The sequence below is a fragment of the Lissotriton vulgaris genome, chromosome 12, assembly GCF_964263255.1.
Source record: "Lissotriton vulgaris chromosome 12, aLisVul1.2, whole genome shotgun sequence".
Lineage (NCBI taxonomy): Eukaryota > Metazoa > Chordata > Amphibia > Caudata > Salamandridae > Lissotriton > Lissotriton vulgaris.
Window position 1 is genome coordinate 129941636 of NC_141700.1, and position 24444 is coordinate 129966079.

Here is a 24444-nt window from a genome sequence, read left to right on the forward strand (position 1 = left end):
TAATCTTTTCGCAGTTTTTACAATTAGTACTAGGTAGTCGAGAGTACACTTCCACGATATTGAGGACCAATCTCGTCGGAAGGCTAGATCGCTCAAGAAGATACGTGGGGCATTGTTGACCCAAAGGCCTCTTGGGGCTGCTTTCACTCTCAAATATTCTGTCATAATGATTCCATGTATAGATGTTCTCATCTCTTCTCTTTTTTTCTCCGTCAAATGGCTAAAATTTACACATACAGCCACTAGCTGCAACCTCGACTTCCTCGATATAACCATATTTGTAAAGGATAATGAGTTACACACAAAAACGTACAGGAAACCCACGGCCAAGAACAGCATTTTGTCCTATGAAAGTTTTCATCCCAAACCATTGAGGGACAACCTTCCCTACAGCCAGTTTCTACGTTTGAAGAGGAACTGCAGTAACAACTCAGATTATAGACTGCAAGCCAATGAATTATGTGACAGACTGAGACAAAGAAACTATACAGAGAAAACAATCAAACTCTGCAAAAAAAGAGCTACAAATCAACCGAGAGAATGCCTCCTACAAACATTTGAGAAAGAAATAATACCTGATCTAACCACCTGTGTGACAACATTTAGCCAGGCGTCTTACGCAGTAAAGAAACTAGTTAATAAGAACTGGCATATCCTTCACACCGGACAATTCAATTGGCCCAGACCAAGGTTTGCCAATAGGAGATCAAAAAATATCAAGGATGTCTTGGTACATACTCGACCGCCGCCAAAAAAACTGCAAGTAAGTCTGCCCAGGGATATAACTATGTCACCAGTAACTGGACACTATCCGTGTGGGTCATGCGTAGCATGCAAAACTACAACTGCTACAAAAACATTACAGCTTTCTGACACCTTTGTTTGGCAGCAACGTCAACACCCGAATTGTAATTCGACTCATGTCATCTACACAGTGACTTGCCCCTGCGGAAAACGTTACATCGGGATGACATGTCGAAAAATAAAAACAAGGATTGGCGAACATCGCAGTAATATAAGATTAAAAAAAGAATACCACAAAACTGTGTACCCATTTTGTGCAAGCAGGCCATTCCTGCGATGACATCCACTGGTCAGTAATTGAAATGTTAACCGACAAATCCCAGAGATGTGAAAGAACTTTATTCGAAAAAGAACAGAGGTGGGTGGAACGCCTCAGAACTTATGAAAATGGCCTCAATGATTCCATTCCGTGGCACCAATTTTCTAAATGATGGACCATCTATTCCATTGTACTGAATCTCTAGATGACGTACCATCTATAATACAAGAGACTGCCTAGTTCAAAAAACAAAAAAAACCACATTCAAAAAACAACACTCGCCAAAATCCCATCTTTCTTTGATGCGAGCAATAAAGTTCTGTTTATAAAAAACAATCTACCTAGATACGCTAGCTAAACACGTGAGCCCAGAGTGCCTGTACCATCTATAATACAAGAGACTGCCTGTTTCAAAACAACACTCGCCAAATTCCCATTTCTCCTTGATGCGAGCAATAAAGTTTTGTTTATAAAAAACAATCCATCTAGATACGCTCGCTAACACGTGAGCAAAAAGTGCCTGCCCTTTAAAACGCCTACCCAGCCGGATTCACTAACTTCCGGGGGCAGAGTCAGCACTAGACGTGATCACAAACACACGCGGGTAATGGCGGAGCCACGCAGCATTTCCTACTGAATCTCGGTAAGGTGACCACACAGAATATTCATTAACCCGATATATTTTTAAACACAGCTCTGAGTCCTGAGGGCCCCCCGACGCAAGCAAGTACTCTCTGTCTACAAGGTACGCGAATGCGCTGCGTTTAACACAACTCGCCTATCTTGCCTAATAGGTTCCTTTCTACGAGTTGCTTCCCCACGAGCTCTATAGGCTGCATTTCTATAAAATAACTGACCCGCTTTGCTTGCTAGACAAGAGGCTAGCGCGTACTAGATGAAATTCACCCTTGCTGAAGGTGCTTGTAATGTGTGTGCATTTCCCCGTCTACAGCGCGATAAGCTCTAACCATTTCCCAAACCCTCCCCACTTTAGAGATGAATATTCCTGATTTTTCAGTAATGAATGAATAATAATGTTATTCTACCCTTTGTACTAGCCTAAATTAGGATTGTGTATAAAAGAGTGTGTCTTTTTCGATGTTCTCTTCCTATTTCTTTTCAGAAATCGGAGGAGTCAATACCCTGCAAAGTATACAGGTTATTAACGCAATACTACACAAAAGGTGTGAGTAATCCGAACATTGTTTGTCTATTTTTATTGTTAGTCCTGACGAATGCTCTATAGACCCCTGTGGGCCGACAGAGCAGAAACATGTCGACGTTTGTGTAATAAGTGTTTTTCAACTACTATGATCTAGTTACTCGATCAATCTAGTAGTAACAGATCCTTTTAACAACCTGGAAATCACACCATTAAATAAAACTACTCAGGGTGATTCTTCAGTTTTTTAAACCTTTTTTCCTTATTTCTAAACTCTATTTTTGACACACCACTTTTTTCTTTTTTCTGCTTCTCTGGACACTGCACTATATGCCAGAGGTGCCTCAGGTTGAGGCTGGCAACATCACTAACTTAGAGTAACCAATGATAACGGCCAACAACCCATATGCGGGGCGGATGAACCATATATACCGCAATAACCACATGTGCATAGGGTTTTTGAGGTTACTCTAAATTTATATGACCAATGGCCTAGTGTTACAAGTGTCTGTTTCCTCTTTGATAAACCTCGTACTTTCCCTGGGGAATGAAACAGACCTTCTAATCCCTAGTCCCTCCTCATTGATTGATTGATATTTAAGCTGCCGACAGCAGCGGGACTATATATCTTATATACGCATTTGGAGTATATATATATTACCCGGAAACTCTAAATGGAGGGTAACCTTGGTTTGAGCTTTGATGCGAATGATATAGATGAAATTCTGGCAGGACAATCACTCTTACAGAACACTGAACTTACGGAAGCATTAGCACAGGCAGATGATTGGGACAAATTGACGGAGAAAAAAAGAGAAGAGATGAGAACATCTATACATGGAATCATTATGACAGAATATTTGAGAGTGAAAGCAGCCCCAAGAGGCCTTTGGGTCAACAATGCCCCACGTATCTTCTTGAGCGATCTAGCCTTCCGACGAGATTGGTCCTCAATATCGTGGAAGTGTACTCTCGACTACCTAGTACTAATTGTAAAAACTGCGAAAAGATTATCAGATAAGCTCCTAAAAGAGATTGAGGATTGTGAAAAAGAGCTGAAGAAGGGTATCAATCCTGCAGTATACAAACAAAGGCTGGATGAAATCAATAAGGAATTGGAGGAAACCCGAGAATTTCTCACACAAAGTAAGTTAAACAAACTTGGGAAAGATTTAAAGAAATTCAACCAAGAAAAGATGCATCCATATACCGTGGAGGAATATTCCCCTCAGGATACAGGATCTGACAACGAATCTAATAATTCCTCCAATAATTCCTTCAATAGTACAGATGGTTTTTTCCCCAAGAGAGGCAGGAGTAATTACAGACAAAATCGCCCGAGGAGAGGAAACAGATGGCAGAGACCATTTTTTCACGGGTACAATATGCCATATTACCAGCCTTTCGTTCCACCATATGGAGGTTGGATGGATCCATACAATCAAGGCATGCAACAAATGCCAAACTTGGGAGAACAGCAAATGGGGCATAATCTGCACACCACCCAAAAAGAACCTCATTTTTTATCGAGAGGCCAAACCCAGCCAAGAGGCAAGAAAAAATCCCTCAGATGGCAAGACCAACAGAGGAATGTGCAGACACGCAGCATGGCAGCATCGCACCCCTCAACCAGCAAAACCAATCCCTCGTAATCAACCTCTCGGGTATTGATTTACCACAAGAACAGATCGAAATCCTTAACAAGGGACTGGGCTTTGTTCCTACCCCCAGGCTTGACACTTTCAAATTGAAGAGTGAATTAGCCGAATTTTGCAGGACATTGAAACTGAAGGCCTTCTTCTCCAATCAGAATTCCAACATTGGGATGACAGAACAGGGTGATACTAATTTGAGGAACAAATCCACTTTTAATCCACCAGCCTCAACTGTACACCCAGAACTACAGACGTTTGAGCAGGCACTTCTAAACGGAGTAGATAAATTGCAATATAAAAAACCCTACCAAAACCTAAGTAAAAACGAACGCTTGGCCCTGGAAGCATTAAAAACTAATGAAAAAATAGTGATCAAGCCAGCAGACAAGGGGGGTGGAACTGTTATCTTAAGCAAAGAAGGATATGACTCACAGTGCTTAGCTCTGTTATCTGATACAAGGTTTTATCTAAAGATAGACTCAAACCCCACTGAGAGACTCAGGAACACCATTGCGATTATGGTCAATGAAGCAGAGACGAAAGGCTGGATCACACCGAAGGAGGCTGACTTTTTGATGGCGAAGGAACCTATTACCCCCTATTTTTATTCTCTGCCAAAAACTCATAAAAACAGAAGTCCACCACCAGGTCGTCCGATAGTTTCGGGCATTGGTTCAATATTGGAACCACTCTCCAAATTTGCCGATGAATTCTTGAAGCCTCTTGTCCAACAAACACCGGCATATTTAAAGGACACACGAGACCTTTTGGTACAAATAGATAAAAAACCTTTCAATCCGCAAACTATGCTTCTTGTGGGTCTAGATGTTGAAGCCCTCTTCACTAGTCTGCCTCAAAACGATACCATGCAAGTTTTAGAAGACGTCTTATTCTCTAAAGATTGGGAATTTAAAACACCAAGACATTTCATTCTAGAGTGCTGTAAGTTAGCACTGAAGGAGAACTTCTTCGCTTTTGGAGATGATATGTACCTTCAAATCCATGGAACATCCATGGGGAGCGCCTTCGCCCCCTCGGTGGCAGGGCTCTATGTCAGTCACTTCGAAGAACTCAACATAATCAATGTAGACAACATCTTCTCTTCCAGTATTTTATACTGGAAGAGATACATTGATGATATCATTATGATTTGGGACAAAAAATTGGACCTACAGACTTTCATGAACTGGCTTAACAGCCTTGACCCATGGCTAAAATTTACACATACAGCCACTAGCTGCAACCTCGACTTCCTCGATATAACCATATTTGTAAAGGATAATGAGTTACACACAAAAACGTACAGGAAACCCACGGCCAAGAACAGCATTTTGTCCTATGAAAGTTTTCATCCCAAACCATTGAGGGACAACCTTCCCTACAGCCAGTTTCTACGTTTGAAGAGGAACTGCAGTAACAACTCAGATTATAGACTGCAAGCCAATGAATTATGTGACAGACTGAGACAAAGAAACTATACAGAGAAAACAATCAAACTCTGCAAAAAAAGAGCTACAAATCAACCGAGAGAATGCCTCCTACAAACATTTGAGAAAGAAATAATACCTGATCTAACCACCTGTGTGACAACATTTAGCCAGGCGTCTTACGCAGTAAAGAAACTAGTTAATAAGAACTGGCATATCCTTCACACCGGACAATTCAATTGGCCCAGACCAAGGTTTGCCAATAGGAGATCAAAAAATATCAAGGATGTCTTGGTACATACTCGACCGCCGCCAAAAAAACTGCAAGTAAGTCTGCCCAGGGATATAACTATGTCACCAGTAACTGGACACTATCCGTGTGGGTCATGCGTAGCATGCAAAACTACAACTGCTACAAAAACATTACATCTTTCTGACACCTTTGTTTGGCAGCAACGTCAACACACGAATTGTAATTCGACTCATGTCATCTACACAGTGACTTGCCCCTGCGGAAAACGTTACATCGGGATGACATGTCGAAAAATAAAAACAAGGATTGGCGAACATCGCAGTAATATAAGATTAAAAAAGAATACCACAAAACTGTGTACCCATTTTGTGCAAGCAGGCCATTCCTGCGATGACATCCACTGGTCAGTAATTGAAATGTTAACCGACAAATCCCAGAGATGTGAAAGAACTTTATTCGAAAAAGAACAGAGGTGGGTGGAACGCCTCAGAACTTATGAAAATGGCCTCAATGATTCCATTCCGTGGCACCAATTTTCTAAATGATGGACCATCTATTCCATTGTACTGAATCTCTAGATGACGTACCATCTATAATACAAGAGACTGCCTAGTTCAAAAAACAAAAAAAACCACATTCAAAAAACAACACTCGCCAAAATCCCATCTTTCTTTGATGCGAGCAATAAAGTTCTGTTTATAAAAAACAATCTACCTAGATACGCTAGCTAAACACGTGAGCCCAGAGTGCCTGTACCATCTATAATACAAGAGACTGCCTGTTTCAAAACAACACTCGCCAAATTCCCATTTCTCCTTGATGCGAGCAATAAAGTTTTGTTTATAAAAAACAATCCATCTAGATACGCTCCCTAACACGTGAGCAAAAAGTGCCTGCCCTTTAAAACGCCTACCCAGCCGGATTCACTAACTTCCGGGGGCAGAGTCAGCACTAGACGTGATCACAAGCACACGCGGGTAATGGCGGAGCCACGCAGCATTTCCTACTGAATCTCGGTAAGGTGACCACACAGAATATTCATTAACCCGATATATTTTTAAACACAGCTCTGAGTCCTGAGGGCCCCCCGACGCAAGCAAGTACTCTGTCTACAAGGTACGCGAATGCGCTGCGTTTAACACAACTCGCCTATCTTGCCTAATAGGTTCCTTTCTACGAGTTGCTTCCCCACGCGCTCTATAGGCTGCATTTCTATAAAATAACTGACCCGCTTTGCTTGCTAGACAAGAGGCTAGCGCGTACTAGATGAAATTCACCCTTGCTGAAGGTGCTTGTAATGTGTGTGCATTTCCCCGTCTACAGCGCGATAAGCTCTAACCATTTCCCAAACCCTCCCCACTTTAGAGATGAATATTCCTGATTTTTCAGTAATGAATGAATAATAATGTTATTCTACCCTTTGTACTAGCCTAAATTAGGATTGTGTATAAAAGAGTGTGTCTTTTTCGATGTTCTCTTCCTATTTCTTTTCAGAAATCGGAGGAGTCAATACCCTGCAAAGTATACAGGTTATTAACGCAATACTACACAAAAGGTGTGAGTAATCCGAACATTGTTTGTCTATTTTTATTGTTAGTCCTGACGAATGCTCTATAGACCCCTGTGGGCCGACAGAGCAGAAACATGTCGACGTTTGTGTAATAAGTGTTTTTCAACTACTATGATCTAGTTACTCGATCAATCTAGTAGTAACAGATCCTTTTAACAACCTGGAAATCACACCATTAAATAAAACTACTCAGGGTGATTCTTCAGTTTTTTAAACCTTTTTTCCTTATTTCTAAACTCTATTTTTGACACACCACTTTTTTCTTTTTTCTGCTTCTCTGGACACTGCACTATATGCCAGAGGTGCCTCAGGTTGAGGCTGGCAACATCACTAACTTAGAGTAACCAATGATAACGGCCAACAACCCATATGCGGGGCGGATGAACCATATATACCGCAATAACCACATGTGCATAGGGTTTTTGAGGTTACTCTAAATTTATATGACCAATGGCCTAGTGTTACAAGTGTCTGTTTCCTCTTTGATAAACCTCGCATATTATCACCTCACAGCTCTCCTCTGGTGGTTCATCACACAACATCCAGCCTGACATGGAAGGTTCATCCTTCAACTCGTATCGGAGGCTGTAGATACCACTGGTGTGCCCTTTTAAGTCTAGCAATAAAGGAATTCAACTTACCTTGGTTTACAGTCATCCTTCAGGCGAACAAGTACAAAAATATGCAAGAAAAATAAAAGTGAAATTCCTTATCTAACCGTAAGCATATTTGTATATTCATGAATACTGTGCAATGACATGCACGCAACAATGGAGGTGTCTTTCAGAAAAGGCACTAAATGCGTTTCTATTTGTGTGTAACAATCCTATTAAATACCTTCTATTACTACTTTCTCACTTATGTATGTTATAAAACACAGAAGAGCAATATAGTACTCTGGAGAAAAGCATCCCACAGTCTTCAGCCTCCAGGTCTACTCTTTAATTGTCTTGTTTATTGGGATGTGGGAACACTCCCAGACACCCATCCACACACACACACGTAAGTTATTCCCCTGCCTTCACCCCAACTATATATTACTCGCACGGACAACCCTAATGTGCCTGTAATAGGTTAAACTTAATACAAGGGTCCCAAAATGCTTTTCTATGTGGCATGACTATTGGCCATTATTGTATGTGACCACAGGATTCCCTGCAAGAGACTAGATCAACTAAAGATTTAAAGAAGAGTGGGGTACCAAGAAGTGTTTTGTGATAATAACGTACGATGAAATGATGTAAGGTGTATTGTAGTTCACATACAATGCATTATAGATGTGCATCATTTTGATGTACACTTTTGGCACACTTCAATCGGCGCAAGATTTATTTAAGAGATAGTACGGGAAAAAAAGGCGACAAAGAGTTATCTGTACAACAGCAACAAAAAGTGCATAACAATTTGAAATAGGATTGTTTGCACGCCTCAGCAATAAATAAAGTTGAATTACGGTTTCACAATCCACAGCAGAGTGATTGGAGCAGAGAGACGGGCCAGAAAGGGCACTTGTGGGTGACAAGACTTTTCCTTCCAGTTTTTAAGAACAACAGCTTCATCACACCTCCTCTGCTAGGGAAATGAAAGGCAGGAAAAAATGGAATTAAATATTCAGCCCTCATCCAGCGATAAGTCCAAGACCTGCAACTCTCACAAAGTAAACAAAATCTACTTTAGGTCTGCTGTGACCAAGATCTCTTGATTTTACTCAAATTGAACAAGTTACTTACCTTCGGTAACGCTTTTTCTGGTGGATACAGTATCTGCCTGTGGATTCCTCACCTTGTGAATATCCCCCTGCATCAGCAACATTCGGAAATTCTTTTTGTAGCTTTGCGCCAACGTGGATGACGTCACAGAAGCACAGCATCGCGCGCGGCTCCGCTGACGTCACCGACTCCATAATAGGACCACGTCGGCGTGATGACATCAGTTCGGCCCTTTTTTCCATGCCTTCGAGGCACACGGACGGATCAACAACAGTAAATATACACACAATGTACATAGTACCAAATAACCAAAATAACACACACAGTGTGAAGTCAATACAGGAAAGCAATTATATTACCACATTTCCTTTGACAATAAAATATTAACATTACAGTAAATCAGGTATAGAAGAGTAGACAACGGGGAGGCGGGTGGGCCAGAGAGGAATCCACAGGCAGATACTGTATCCACCAGAAAAAGCGTTACCGAAGGTAAGTAACTTGTTCTTTTGATGGATACATCTGCCAGTGGATTCCTCACCTTGTGAATAGAGTCCCACAGCAGTCCCCACTCCCGGAGGAGGGTGTCCACTCTCCTATACCAGAAAATCCTGGAGGACAGAACGCGCAAAGTGGCCGTCCCTCCTCACTTCGGAATCTAAGCAGTAATGCTTCGCAAAGTGTGGAGGGAGACCCAAGTTGCCGCTCTACAAATGTCCTCTACAGGTACACCCCTAGACAAAGCAGATGTAGCAGACCTTGCTCTAGTAGAATGAGCTCTAAACCCTTCAGGAGGTTCCTTACCCGCCAGAGAGTAGCATATCTTGATACACAAGACAACCCATCTCGATAGCGTGCGCTTGTGCACCGCCTTGCCTCTTCTGGCTCCAACAAAATCAACAAAGAGCTGGTCATCCACTCTGAACTCTCTGGTTCTGTCCAGGTAGAAGCTCACCGCCCTCTTCGGGTCCAAGCGGTGAAGTCTCTCCTCCTCCAGGAGAGTAAGTTCATTAATCCACTTTACCTCTCCGCATCACTTTTTTAACAATACCAGCCAGTGTTTATTAAAAAGTTTTTTCTACCACTAGGCCAGGTATTTTTTAACATCACTTATTTATTATCACCCCTGACTCTACTGACACTCACTCCCATTCACTCACATAGCACCCTCAAAATAAAAGGTGCTCCAGCGTAGTCGCTTGTCGCAGCACTGCCCCGTCCCGCAACGGGGCGGAAAGACCCCAATGATGAAGCATGACACCAAGGGCCCTTTTGGTGTGTGAGGGGTATTTTAACACATACTGTGTATTCCATCAACACCTGGTTATACACTAACTCTACGTAAGGTGGACCTTGTTGATTATCTGTATCCAGTACAGCACCTATGAACAGGTTGCGCTGGGAGGGCACCAGGTGAGATTTGGGTACATTTATCGAAAAACCCAATCTGAACAACAACAGAGTTGTGACTTTCAGATGATGGTGCACCTTCTCTGGGGATTCTGCCTTGATTAGCCAATCGTCCAGATAAGGGAAAACTGGTATCCCTGATCTTCAGAGATGTGCCGCCACCACCGCCGTCTCCTTGGTGAAGACTCGAGGCGCAGTAGTAAGACCAAACGGAAGGACCGCAAACTGGTAATGCTGCGAACCCACCGTAAAACTGAGATACTTCCTGTGCGACTTCAGGATGGGGATGTGGAAATATGTATCCTGCAAGTCGATCCAACACCATCCAGTCTTCTTCCAGCAGCGCTTGAAGAACCTGCGCAAGGGTGAGCATCTTGAACTTCTCCTGCTTCAGAAAGAGGTTCACGACCCTGAGATCCAGGATTGGAAGAAGTCTGCCATCCTTCTTGGGGATCAGGAAATACCGGGAGTAGCATCCCTAACCCCTTTCCTGCTCCGGAACCACCTCTATCGCACCTTTTCTCAGTAACGCCAGGACTTCTTCCTGCAGGAGTAGCAGGTGGTCCTCCGAGCAAAACCCTTGGCAAGGAGGGTAATTCGGAGGGAACTCCCGAAAGGGAAGAGCATACCCATTCTCCACGAGATTGGGAATCGGTCACATCGGACCTTTGGGTTCTCAATCTCGTAGAAAATAGGTAAGCCGACCCCCCACAGGACCCGCATGATTCGGAATGGCGGATCAAGAGCTGCTTTGCTGATGTTGGAGGGGGGTGGGGAGAGGAAGAGGAGGAGGAGGAGGAGGAAGCTCGACCTCCACGAGGACGAGCTCTTTGTTTGCCCCTGTATGACTTATACAGCGGATTTTGCTGTTGCTGCTGCTTTTGCGTCGGCTTGTAGAAACGAAAGGAGGAACTCCCAAAACCCCTATACCTTTTGCCTACAGTTCCCCTGGGTTGTAAACCCAAGGATCTGGCCGTAGCTCGGCTGTCTTTGAATCTCTCCAACGCAGCATCAGCCTTTTTTCCGAAAAGGTCAGAGCCACCAAAAGGTAGATCCATTAAGGCAGCCTGGACATCCGCTGAGAATTCGGAGGACTTCAACCAGGCCGCTTTTCTGGTGGCAACTGAAGATCCCATAACTCTCGCCACCGAGTCAGCTGTGCACCACCCACTCTGGATGACCTGCCGAGCAGCAGCCTGAGTTTCAACAAGCACCTCATTAAAACATTTTCTATCTTCCTCTGGAATTTTAGGAGCTAGCTGTTTCACAGAATCCATCAAAGCATGGATGTAACGCCCCAAGAGGCATGAAGCATTTGTTGACTTGAGAGCCATACGCGCAGAAGAAAAGACTTTTTTTTTTGCGGCTTGGTCCTGCTTTTTAGATTCCTTGTCCCCAGGCACCTGAGGGAAAGCACCTGTGGATTTCTTGGAGCAGGCAGCCTGTACAACCAAGCTCTCTGGCAAAGGATGCGAAGATAAAAAGTCTGGATCACCAGGAGCCACCCTGTATCTTCTCGCAACAGCTTTTGAAACAGCAGGAGATGTAAGAGGTCTATTCCACACCTCTAAGATTGGCTCCGTCAAAGCCTCATTGAAAGGAAGCATGGGCTCTACAACAGAAGATGGAGAGTGGAGGACCTCTGTCAAAATATTCGACTTGTACTCCGCAGTAGGTAGAGTTAAATTCAATAGATCCGCCGCCTTCATGACTACATGATATGGAGCCACATCTTTAGAAGGGGCATCAGAGACAGAGGCTAACTCCCAATTCGGAGACCGTTCCAGTCCACTAGCCTCCCTTAAGTCATCAAAGAAATCCTCAGATTCCTGCAGCTCACCCTCTTCCATCTCGGCTTCTCGGTATCTTTGTTCCTCCAGAAGTCGCTGAGCCTTACGCCTCGACCTCTCCTTCGGCAACAGCGTCTGCAGATCCGGAATCTACTCCGATGGAGCCGGAGTCGAGCTCAGAGCCGGAGGACCAGGTCGCTGTTCTCGAGGTTGGACCGGAACCGGCGCCAGTGACGAAGGCATCAGCGCCGAAGGCTTCGGCGGTGCCGAGAAATGCCAAGGCGGTGTCGGAGCCAGCATAAATGGCATGAACGGCGCCGGAGCATAAGACTGGGGGACTCCCAGGTTAAATGCCATCGGACCCATGGGACCAGCTGGTGCTCCAGAGGGGTACAAGGCTCTTGAATAGACACCATACATAGCGGTTGAAAACTGTGTAGGGTCTTGTCCTGGGCCCGGATAAGGAGGGTATGAACCCACAGGCTGCTCTCGAGGAACCGTAGTCTTCTCAACCTCTTTCTCTGGTTGGTGAACCGGAGTCGTCGAACCCTCAGGCAATGGAGCCTCTTCTTCCTCTTGAGTTAGAAATCGAGACGGAGCCGGAGAGGGATTCGACACCGGAGCCGGTGAATGCTCCGGCGACTCCATGGGCTAAGCCTCACCTTCCGGATCCAGAACATCTGGAGAAGGAGATACATCATTCTTACGATGTCTTCTCACTGGCGACTTCGGTCTCGAATCCGAATCCTTCCCAGAATGGTGTCGTGATCCATTCTTCCTCTTCTTATGCTTCTTTTTAGTCGACCTGAAAGCATGCCCCGATGACGACTTCGAGGGCGACTTCGAACGAGACCTCGACCTGACCACCTCGACCTGGAGCTCTCCCTGTCCTTCTTTCCTTTCATCTTGGCAACCAGGAGCTTCGCCTCTCTCTCACGAAGGGCCTTGGGATTTCTCTTCCTACAGGATGGACACACCTGGACATCATGGTCCGAGCTCAGACACCATTCCGGTCTTCTTCAATGACATATATCGACTGGAGAAAGCGATACAAGAAACACGAAAACCAACACCCAGTAACAAAGTTACTATCAAAGCTACAGAGGATCCCTCGAAAACCGTTGGCATCGACGACGCGGAAAAAAGGGATCTGATATCATACCGACGTGGTCATATTATGGAGTTGGTGATGTCAGCGGAGCCGCACGCGATGCCCTGCTTCTGTGACGTCGTCCACGTCGGCGCGAAGCTACAAAAAGAATTTCCGAATGTTGCTGACGCAGGGGGATATTCACAAGGTGAGGAATCCACAGGCAGATGCTGTATCCACCAGAAAAAGCGTTACCGAAGGTAAGTAACTTGTTCAATTTGAGTAAACTCAAGAGATTTTGGTCACAGCAGACCTGATGTAGATTTTGTTTACTTTGTAAGAGTTGCAGGTCTCGGACTTATCGCTGGATGAGGGCTGAATATTTAATTCCATTTTATCCATCAGAAACATGTTTTATTTATTTACTTTCTGCCCACTAAAGCATCAGCATTGGCAAAGGGCTTGCCCCATCTGCAATGGGATAAATTGACTGAGTGATAGCATTATGCCTTTTCACACATTGTCCCCTCAAAAGTCAGTGAGTAATATGGCAAAGTGTGCTTTTTCGGAGACCCAAAAATGATATTTGCTTTTAGCTTTTCTGACACTGTGCATTCTAGACAGACGGAAACAGTTCTAACCAAGGCTCTCACCACTGCTAAAAGAGACTTTGCGCCACTTCTAGGTGGAGACGCTGTGAGAAGTTGGCCTGGTATATGATGTTCACTATTCTAGTGAGCACCTTGCACCAGGCCAAACAACCCTTATGGTGATGGTTGTAAAGCCAACCTTATAGACCAGCTATCCTAGTGGTAGCATGGACAAAGCAGTCTTAGGCTAAAACTTCAGAGAGCATGTGAAGCCAGCTGTTTCACCATATATAATCCCTTGAATACCAGATGAAAGGACACCACACAAGGTATATATCAAATATATATGTATTTATTACTAACGCAACCCCTCTGCACTCTTTAAGAGGTCAGAGTTCGAGATACAGCACAAGTTACTCAATAAGCATACTATAAGTTGCACAAATACAATTCTGCCCTAGAGGCCTCACAAACCATATACTAAATAAGTGGTATAAGAACCACTTCAGGAAAGGTGAGTAGGCCTAGGGCCTAGAAAATCGCTGGGGCTACACTGAACAACTGAGGGATTGGAAGTAGGAGACCCACGGGAGGCGTGTGCAGTGTCTAAACACACACGCGAGCTACCAAAGAGTTTCAATGGGAAAGTAAAAGTTATAAAGTAGTTGATTCAGAACTGGCGTAGGGGGATGGGGGGGGGGGGGGGGGTAGTATTCCAAAGTGTTTGACACCTTACACGACATGTTTTGATAAAGCCAAACTAAAGTTAGCATTAACCGCGAGGATTATAATGCACTTAAGAGTATATGGCAGGGCTCGACAAATCTAAAAAATTGTACTAGTCCTGCAGGTCTACTAACTTGGAAAATCCCCTCGACCCAACTGAAACTTTCTTGACCCCTGTCTCTGAAAACGGAGCAAAAGTGACAGGTTAACAAGATTTAAAGGCATCTTTATTGTTCAGTCCCTTTGTGAGCAATAAAAATGCCTTTAAATCTTGTTATCTTGTCAATTTTGACCCGTTTTCAAAGACAGAGGACAAAAGTGAGTTTGTCTTCCTACTCGCCAGAAAGGGCGAGTAGGACCTACAAATAGCTCGTCCTCATCCATTCTCCCTCGCAAATGCGAGCGGGCGAGTGGATTTGTCGAGCCCTGTATGGTATGGCATATCATAGAACAGCTATAAGGACATGGTTCGGAAAGCTGCAGACAAGCTCATCCTAGAGCATCATCTCACATAAAACCAAGCACTCTGCCTTCAGGGATTGTCAAGGCCTGCCATAGGAGTGACTTATAGGTATATATGTGTTTATATATATGGTTAGATATAGGTATACTATATCTAAGCAAGGGGTGATTACACCACCTTGCCCAAGCTGAGTGATCAGCCTGTGGTGTCAGTTTGGATGGCCAGCCAGGGGTGGCATAATTCATGCTGCACCTATGCCTTGGGTACCTATGGTACACTATACAGGGGCTCACAAAGGTGACCCAATTCCCAATTAGGTATGTACCTAAAGTACATGGTATCAATTTAGAGAGAGAACAGCTGGGCTGTGGGTCTGATCAGCAGGCCCACTGCCACACTAAAGTCGAAACACCAGTTAATCACAGCAAAAAATGGGGGTGACCCTAGGAAGCAGACCCTACTTTCCTACACCCCCCTCCCACCCCCCCAAACACAGGGACATTAAACTAACCTTGACCAGTTGAGTCTTCATGGTCTAAGTGGAAATATCTTGAGAGTCCATCTGCATTGGCATGGTCAGTCCCAGTTCCACTGTAATGTCCATCCCCTGTAGGGAAATGGACCACCTAAGCAGTTTGGGATTTTCACCCTTCATCTGATTTAGCCACAAGAGGGGCTTATGATCTTTCTGAATCTTGAAGTGAGTACCAAACAAGTATGGCCTCAGCTTCTTCAGGGCCCAAACCACAGCAAAGGCCTCCCTCTCAATGTCTGACCAACGTTTCTCTCTAGGGGTCAGCCTTCTGCTAATAAAAGCAATGGGTTGGTCTTGACCATCTTTATTTAATTGTGAAAGAACAGCTCCCACACCCAACTCATAAGCATCTGTTTGGACAATTAATTCTTTGGAGTAATCAGGACTTTGCAGAATAGGTGCAGTGCACATGGCCTGCTTAAGGTCATCAAATGCCTTTTGACAGCTTACTGTCCACTAAACTTTCTTTGGCATTTTCTTTGAGGTGAGGTCATTAAGTGGAGTCACAATGGACCCATAGTTCTTAAACTTCCTGTAGTAACCAGACAGGCCTAAGAAAGCTCTGACCTGTGTCTGGGTGGCTAGAGGAGTCCAGTCCTTTATGGTCTGGATCTAGCTCTCCAGTGGTTGAACCTGACACCCACCTACAAGGTGGCCCAGGTACACAACCTTACTCTGCCCTATCTGGCACTTAGTAGCCTTGATAGTTAGGCCTGCCTTCTGCAGGGCCTCCAAAACATTTTTCAGGTGGATCAGGTGATCCTCCCAGGTGGAGCTAAAGACAGCAATATCATCCAGATAAGCAGCACAGTAGTCATCCAGGCCTGTGAGAACTTGGTTCACCAACCTTTGAAATGTGGCAGGTGCATATTTCAGACCAAAGGGCATTACCACAAATTGATAATGTCCTCCTGGGGTTGAAAATGCTGTCTTGGCTTTTGCATCATCAGCTAGTCTGATTTGCCAGTAGCCAGCTGTCAAGTCAAATGTGCTCAAAAACCTGGCAGAAGCCAATCTGTCAATGAGCTCATCTGCCCTTGGTATTGGGTGGGCATCTGTCCTAATGACATCATTGAGACATCTGTTGTCCACACAAAACCTCCTATCTCTCTTACCACCCTGGGTGTGAGGTTTAGGCACAAGGACTACTAGACTGGCACAGGGGCTCTCTGAGGGCTCAATAACTCCCAACTCCAACATCTTTTGGACCTCTGTCCTGATACAGTCCCTGACATGGTCAGGTTGCCTGTAGATTTTACTCTTCACAGGCAGACTGTCACTAGTGTCCAACTCATGGGTGTACCAGTTTGTCTGACTTGGAGTCAGAGAAAACATATGTCTGTAGGACTGTAGAACTTGTCTGCAGTCCTGTTGCTGCTGATCAGTGAGGCTGCCTGCCAAGTCTACACCATCAACTGACCCATCGTCAGGGTTCTGAGAAAGCAGGTCTGGGAGAGGGTCACTCTCCTCCTCCTGTCCCTCATCTGTAGCCATGAGCAAGCCCATGTCTGCCCTGTCAACATATGCCTTCAATCTGTTGACATGAAGCACCCTGAGGGGGCTCCTGGGAGTTGCAAGGTCAACCAAGTAGGTTACCTCTCCCTTTTGCTGAACAATAGTGTGGGGGTCCAGACCATTTGTCTTGGAGTGCTGCTGGGGCCACTGGCTCCAACACCCACACTTTCTGCCCTGGCTGGTAAACAGTCAGCACAGCCTTTTGGTCATGTCAGGCTTTTTGAAGTTCCTGGCTAGCCTCAAGGTTTTTAGAAGCCTTTTTCATATACTGCCTTTTTGCCATCCTGGAGCGGAGATCAAGTACATAATCCACTATGTCTTGTTTAGGCTTTTTGAGAGGTAACTCCCATCCTTCCTTCACCAGACACAGGGGTTCTCTTACAGGATGCCCAAATAGAAGTTCAAAAGGGTTGTAACCAACCCCCTTCTGAGGGACCTCTCTGTAAGCGAATAAAAGGCAGGGCAGCAAGATATCCCTTCTTTGCCTAAGCTTTTCAGGGAGTCCTTTGATCATGCCCTTTAAGGTCTTGTTGAATCGTTCAACTAGACCATTGCACTGTGGATCTTAGGGTGTGGCGAACTTGTAGTTCACTCCACACTCTTTCCACATAGCAGTCAAATATCCAGACATAAAGTTTGCACCTCTGTATGAGACAACCTCTTCCGGAAAGCCCACTCTTGAGAAAACTCACAGGAGGGCTCTTGCCACAACAGGTGCTGTTGTGGTCCTTAAGGGAATAGGTTCTGGGTATCTGGTGGCATGATCCACTACCACCAGAATAAACCTGTGCCAGATGCTGTTTGGGGATCCATTAGTCCAAGAATGTCTATCCCAACTCTTTCAAAGGGAACCCCCACCACAGGTAGTGGTATTAGGGGGACCTTTGTGGTGCCACCTGATTTGCCACTGGCTTGGCAGGTGACACAGGAGCGACAAAACTCCTTGGTATCCTCCGACATGTGTGGCCAGTGAAAGTGAGGGACAAGCCTGTCCCAAGTCTTGTTCTGGCCAAGATGTCCTGCAAGGGGAATATCATGGGCTAAGGTAAGAAGGAAGCCCCTGAATGCCAAAGGTATGACCAACCTCCTGGAAGCACCAGGCATGGGGTCTCTAACCTCTGAATAAAGGAGCCCTTCATACCAATACACTCTGTGGGTACCTGTAGCATTCCCAGCAGCCTCAGCAGCAGCTTGCTGTCTGAGAGGTTCAAGAGAGGAGCAGTCCAGCTGCGCCTGCCTCAGATCTGCCCTTGAAGGTCCCCCTGTCCCAAGAAACTCAATCTGATCAGGCTCAAGCTCTTCTAGGACAGTTCCTTCTTGGGTCTCACAATCAGCTTCCTCAGAAGGCTGATCCTCATTCTGAGGCAGGGGGGAAGGCACGGCCTTAACCCTACTGCTCTTTCTCTTGGTAGGCAACTGGACCATAGTTTCAGGATCCAGGGCCTGTTCAGTTTGGCACTTTTCGGCCTGTGACCTGGTCACAGCAAGGACATGTGCTGATATGCCCTGCATCTCTGCATGAGTCCTATACTCCACTTCAGACCAGACTGAAGATTCTAGATCATTGCCCGACAAACATTCTACAGGGAGGCCTGAAATAACAACAACCTGTTTGAGGCCAGTTACCCCTCCCCAGGAGAAATTAACAATTGCCATGCTATGAGTGGTAGTGACATTGCTAGCATTAGTCACTAGGTAATTATCACCTATTATGATCTGTCCAGGGTCCACAAAGTTAGGCGTCACCATGGTGACACTGGCACATGTGTCCTTTTAGGCCTGAGCCATTTTGTTATTGATTAAAAGGTGTTTGCCTGTACTTGCCCAAGTTATTGGGACTCACAGTGGAGGACATAGCCATGTCCCCATCACAGACAAGAACAGCTTGAGTTGGTATTCTGACTAGGCCAGAATCCATCTCAGTACCCAAGGTTAACCCTACTAAAGCCTTGCGTTGAGAACCACCACTGTTAACTGTACTAGGGGGTGCAGGTGCCTTAGGGGCAACAGTGGTTCGGGCTGTCCCCTTTTCGGTGCAATCACTGAACCAGTGAGTGTTACTCTTACAAAAATTACACCAGGGTTTCTTTGGACCTTCTTTCTTTTTTGATTTCTTGGAACCCCCCTCATTAGAAGCTTTTTGGGGACCTGGCGAAGACTTCTGGTCTTTTGCTTTCTCTCCACCCTTTTGGTCTTGCTTCTTCTGATCACCACCTTGGTTCTGGACCTTCTGCTTCACCCTAGGTCTGACCCATTTGTCTGCCTTCTTTCCCAATTCTTGGGGAGAGGTCAGATCAGAGTCAATCAGGTGCTGATGCAATAACTGGTTCTGACAATTATTAAGTATTTGTTCTCTTATGATCAAATAATACAATCCTCTATAGTCCTTAACTTTACTGCCCAGTACCCAGCCTTCCAGAGCCTTAGTGGCACAATCTACAAAGTCAGTCCAGTCTTGAGTCTGTCTCTTATGGGTGTCTCTGAACAGCAACCTATACTGCTCAGTGGTTAAGCCAAACCCACCTATTAGAGCACTCTTCAGGACATTGTAGTTGTCAGCATTCTCATCACTAACTGCAAGGAGCTTGTCTCTACCTTTTTCTGAAAAGGAGAGCCATAAGATTGCTGCCCACTGACTTTGGTGTCACAAGCAGGATGCTGGAAGCCATGAGTCCCAACAGCCTCAGGGTATGCCTCACCAAAATCCAGGATAGAGGCTAAAACATCAGTATCATAGCCTGTATATCCTGGACTCGCTGCTCGCATCTGGTGGCTCATTGGACTAATGTGTACACTGCAGTGGTCTGTGTTCGACCTCATGGTCACAGGTTCAAATCCCGGGGGTCCACTCAGCCTTTCATTCATCTGAGGTAGATAAAATGAGTACTATTGAGTTGGGTAACAATGAACATCTGTTATTCAGCGCCGAGATACCCATGGGTGAACGTGCGCTTTACAAATACCCATGTTATGGTATGTTATAAGCCAGACACTGCACTGTGTCCAGAACAGCTCCAATGAAATGGAGAGTCTGAGAGGGAGTCAGGTGTGACTTTGGCATGTTGATAGTGAACCCCAGCGAGAGCAGAAGGTTAGCTATAGCCTGGAGGTGGGAGAAGACAACCTAGGCAACCCCATCTCCAACAGCTATTATTATTATAATTAAATTTCTAAAGCGCTCAGCTACCCGTAGGTTTCCCGGCGCTAAAACCAAAAAGTGAGAGGGAAGAGTCAGAAGAGAACTGTTAGATGTCAAATAGCCAGGTTTTTATCTGTCCACGGAACCTGAGATAGTTAGGTTCAGTTCGTATCTGAAGAGGGAGAGAATTCCAGAGTGAGGGAGCCAGCCAAGCAAATGAGCGGCCACCCATTCTGGCTTTCTTGATTCTAGGAACCGACAGTAGGTTTTGATTAGAAGATCGAAGATTACGAGAGGGATGGTATGATTGTGCCAAGGGGTTGAGATAAGAGGGGGCTAAGCCGGAGTTTATTCTGTGGATGATGCAGAGGGCCTTGAATTTTGTCCGATTTTCAATTCGGAGCCAGTGCAAGGAACGAAGGGCATTGGAGGTAGGAGAAGTGTTAGGTAATTTGCAGAGAAGTCGCGCAGCCATGTTTTGAACTGTCTGCAGCTTACGCGTCACCTCTTTACTGGCTCCCAGAAGAAGGATGTTCCCGTAGTCCAGTCTTGAAGTAATAAGAGCCTGGATCACTGTCTTCTGAGTGTCCAAGGGAAGCATCCAAATGATTTTTCGCAACCACTTAATGATTGTGATGCAAGTGGATGATGTTTTAACCACATGGTTCTTCATAGACAGTTGATTATCGAAGGTGACGCCAAGGTTGCGAGCAGTTATAGATGGGATGGGTAAAGGGCCCATTTGTGAAGGCCAATGCTGGGGTCCCCATAAGGTGGTGTTGGGACCGAACAGAAGGACCTCAGTTTTACCCCCATTTAGTTGTAGTTTGTTGTCCAACATCCAGGCTGCGATGTTACTCAGACCTGTACGGAGGGAGGAGGATGAGGAATGAGAGCCAGAGGAAAGGGAGTAGATGATCTGAGTATCATCGGCGTACGAGTAAATAGTGAGCCCAGCTTGCTCTGCAATAGCAGCCAAAGGTCTGACATACAAATTGAACAGCAAGGGGCTCAAGATGGAACCCTGCGGTACACCGTATGCCGATGTAAAGGTTTGAGAAACAGAGGACGAGGAGAAAACTTGAAAGGTGCGGTCTGAAAGAAAGCTAATAAACCAGTTGAGAGCTGTGCCGATGTCATCGAGATGGAGGAAGATAGGCACTCCTAATCCCTGCAGATGAGCTGTGACAACCGCCATTATCTTGGTTAACACCAGAGGGGCACTGGCAAGGCCAAAGGGGAGCAGGGTGAATTGAAAGTGCTTAGGGTAAAGTGCAGGACAGGAATGTGGAAATGGGCGTCCTGCAAGCGTAATGCTACCATACAGTCTCCGGGGTCCAGGGCAGACAAGACCTGAACTACTGTGACCATCTTGAGTTTCTCCTTTTTGGGAACCAGAAAGTAGTGGCAATGGCAACCATTGTCTGCTTGTGGTACCAGAACCCTCTGCATAGGGTATCTGGGGCCTTGGTTCTGTAGGGCTTTGTGTGCTTGGGTGAGGAGTCGGAACGTGATTCTCTTGTTGACGGAGAGCCAGTGCAGGTCTCTCAGGTGTCCGGAGATGTGGCTGTGTCAGGGGATGTCCAGGATGAGTCGTGCTGAGGCGTTCTGAATGCGCTGGAGCCTTTTCTGAAGTTTGGTTGTGGTTCCGGCGTAGAGGGTGTTTCCGTAGTCCAAACGGCTGGTGACTAGTGCCTGGGTGACCGTCTTCCTGGTTCCTGTGGGGAGCCACCTGAAGATCTTGAGTAGCATGCGTAGGATGTTGAAGCATGACGAGGAGACGGCGTTGACTTGTCTGGTCATCGAGAGGGAGGAGTCTAGGATGAAGCCCAGGTTGCGTGCGTGGTCCGTCGGTTTGGGCGCACAGCTCAGGGCAGGGGGCCACCAGGAGTCGTCCCAGGCGGAGGGTGATGATCCCAGGATGAGGACTTCCGTCTTATCCGAGTTCAGTTTCAGGCGGCTGTTCGTCATCCACTCGGCTACGTCTTTCATCCCTTCGTGTAAGTTGGTTCTGGCGGTGGCGGGGTCGTTGGTGAGGGAGAGGATCAGCTGAGTGTAGTCGGCGTAGGAGATGATGTTGAGGTTGTGTTGGCGTGCGATGGCGTGCGATGCCCGCGAGGGGGCCCAGAAGTGAACAGGCGCAGAGCTCTGGATAACATTCTGAAGGCACAGAAGTAAAGGAACTGATTTCAGCGTCCATGGGTGGCACTTATGCACAACTCCATTCGCCAGTTCCAGAGTTGAATAAACTTGGTGCAGTCGCACTGTACCACCTATCGGCAAATGAGAGCAATGTTATTTAAATCTCCTGGATCTAGTCTGGTGTGTGGGAATATTGTTAATGTCAGATATCTGTGATTAAAGTATTAAATAAATACCTAATGTTGTACAAGTGTACCACACGGGAATTTCACTGTTTGTTATTTAGAAAAGATCTTTAAGGCTCTCTGGAACGTCTGCCTGCTGTGTCACAACGCTGATGTATAATAAAAAGAGACAGATCTCTACAAAAGTTCTGACAAACTCAGTTGCTCCATATAACAGTCGCATATACTAGAAATATTACCATTTAAGCCACAGTCTATTCTTATTGTGATTAAATAGTTATTAAGGGCTTATATACCACCCTTAACCCCAATTGCAATTAAAGAGCCTATATGCTTTCTCCATTGTACTCATAAGCCTGCCATCTTTACATACAAGTCTGATGTAGACTAAGTTTTCTAATGATATCTCTACTTTAAAGAGGAAATTGCAATTCACTATTAGCTTTGTAATAAGATATTTGTTGCTTTTTGTCCTAACTAACACCAATTCCACTTATTTTCAGATTATTTGGATTTGGTCTTGTATAAATTGTAGAGGACTTTAACATCGGATCTTAGGTCATGTAATCTCAAAACCTGGGAATTTCCTTTCTCCTCTTGTTGAAATAGTTGAAGGGAAAACACTCTTCCTAAGGGGACAACGTCTGGTTCCTTTAGGGTCACACGGCAGCCAAAGCTGGGTTTAAAGATCACTTTAAGCGGGTGTCTTCCATTCAAATATTTCTAGCACGGTGGTCTACTAACAGCTTTTTGATAGTATGCAGTACAGGACTACATTACGTGTGTTTCAAAGGCACGTTTTCTGGCAATATGTTTTTGATGAACCCTTTCTCGTATCCTGATACAGACACTTTTTGGAAACATGTTGCTTAAAGTCACTTTCAGACCACAATTCCATTTATTTTGTTAGCATGTGTCCTCATATTTAGTCAGCTTTTTGATAGAATACCCATTGATTGCTTACAATATCTGAAGAGCTGACAGCTGTTTCCTGCACACATTCAATTATCTCCTCATTAGAGACTGCTTCAGAGTGTTTGGCAGCCTTAGTGCTATTGAAATACTACATTCTAGACAGAACAGCTGCAGCCAACCAGTCTATGGCACCCTTTTCACTGACATCTTTGTGGTATTAAACTATGTTGAGAATTAAAAGGACATCCCTGTTTTGTTACACAACATTTGAAAAGCAGAGTCCATAAAATAAAGAGACTGAGACAACCAGCACAGAGTTCAAGTAGTCCTGCTATTTCTCATTTGCCTACTCACCTTCTGAAGACGAAGATGTCGCCTTACAAAACTCTGGGAACTTCTCCCTAAGCATAGAGCGCAACTCCTTGTCCAACTTGGGGTTATCGAATAAAGGAGCCAAGTGCCTAATAGACAAGAGACAAGGAAGTGACTTGTAATAAGAAAGGATAAGTCACAAGCAGAACTCTTAGGAATCTAATTAAATACTTTCACCTCCAAACATGGATAATGACTAAATACATGCATTAAGAAAACAGGCAATATAAATCAACAATATTTTGGGCTTTTGGATAGTAAAATGGATTTTACAATCTACTCTAACACAGACACTTCCATCACAGAGCAGAGAGTGAACTTAAAGATTACATGGATTGGTTCAAACTAAGATTACTAAGAGTCTGACAGGATAATGGGCAAAGCAAACAGGCTGTTTTATTTAAAAACATACAACAAGAATTTAATAGATAATGACGGGGGCTTCGATAACACAGGGAGGACACTGCCAACGAAAACTACAAAGACTGCTTCCTAACTGGTACACTTCCAGAAATGTAGTGCTTCAAAGTTAACTGTCTTTAGTGCTGAAAACAAGTGCATTATTTTGTTTTAACTCTATTCACTTTCATCAACTCAACTGATAGTGATACATCAATTCATGTTGTCTTCATCACAGCAATAGCCCCCACAACAAGAAATGTTTCCTCACTACATAAAAGTAGTGAATATATTTAATGATATGATGCAATACCACTGCGCAGCTGAAAAACGA

The 24444-nt window shown here is 44.9% G+C and overlaps 1 protein-coding gene across 1 annotated transcript in view; it reads right to left on the minus strand.

Annotated features, from left to right (window-relative positions):
- INTS3 (integrator complex subunit 3) overlaps window positions 1-24444 on the minus strand; it is a 677967-nt gene that overhangs the window by 254811 nt on the left and 398712 nt on the right. Inside the window, exon 14 of the mRNA XM_086947563.1 lies at window positions 23694-23800. Coding sequence (XP_086803689.1) covers window positions 23694-23800 — 107 coding nt within the window. The remainder of the gene's footprint in view (window positions 1-23693; window positions 23801-24444) is intronic.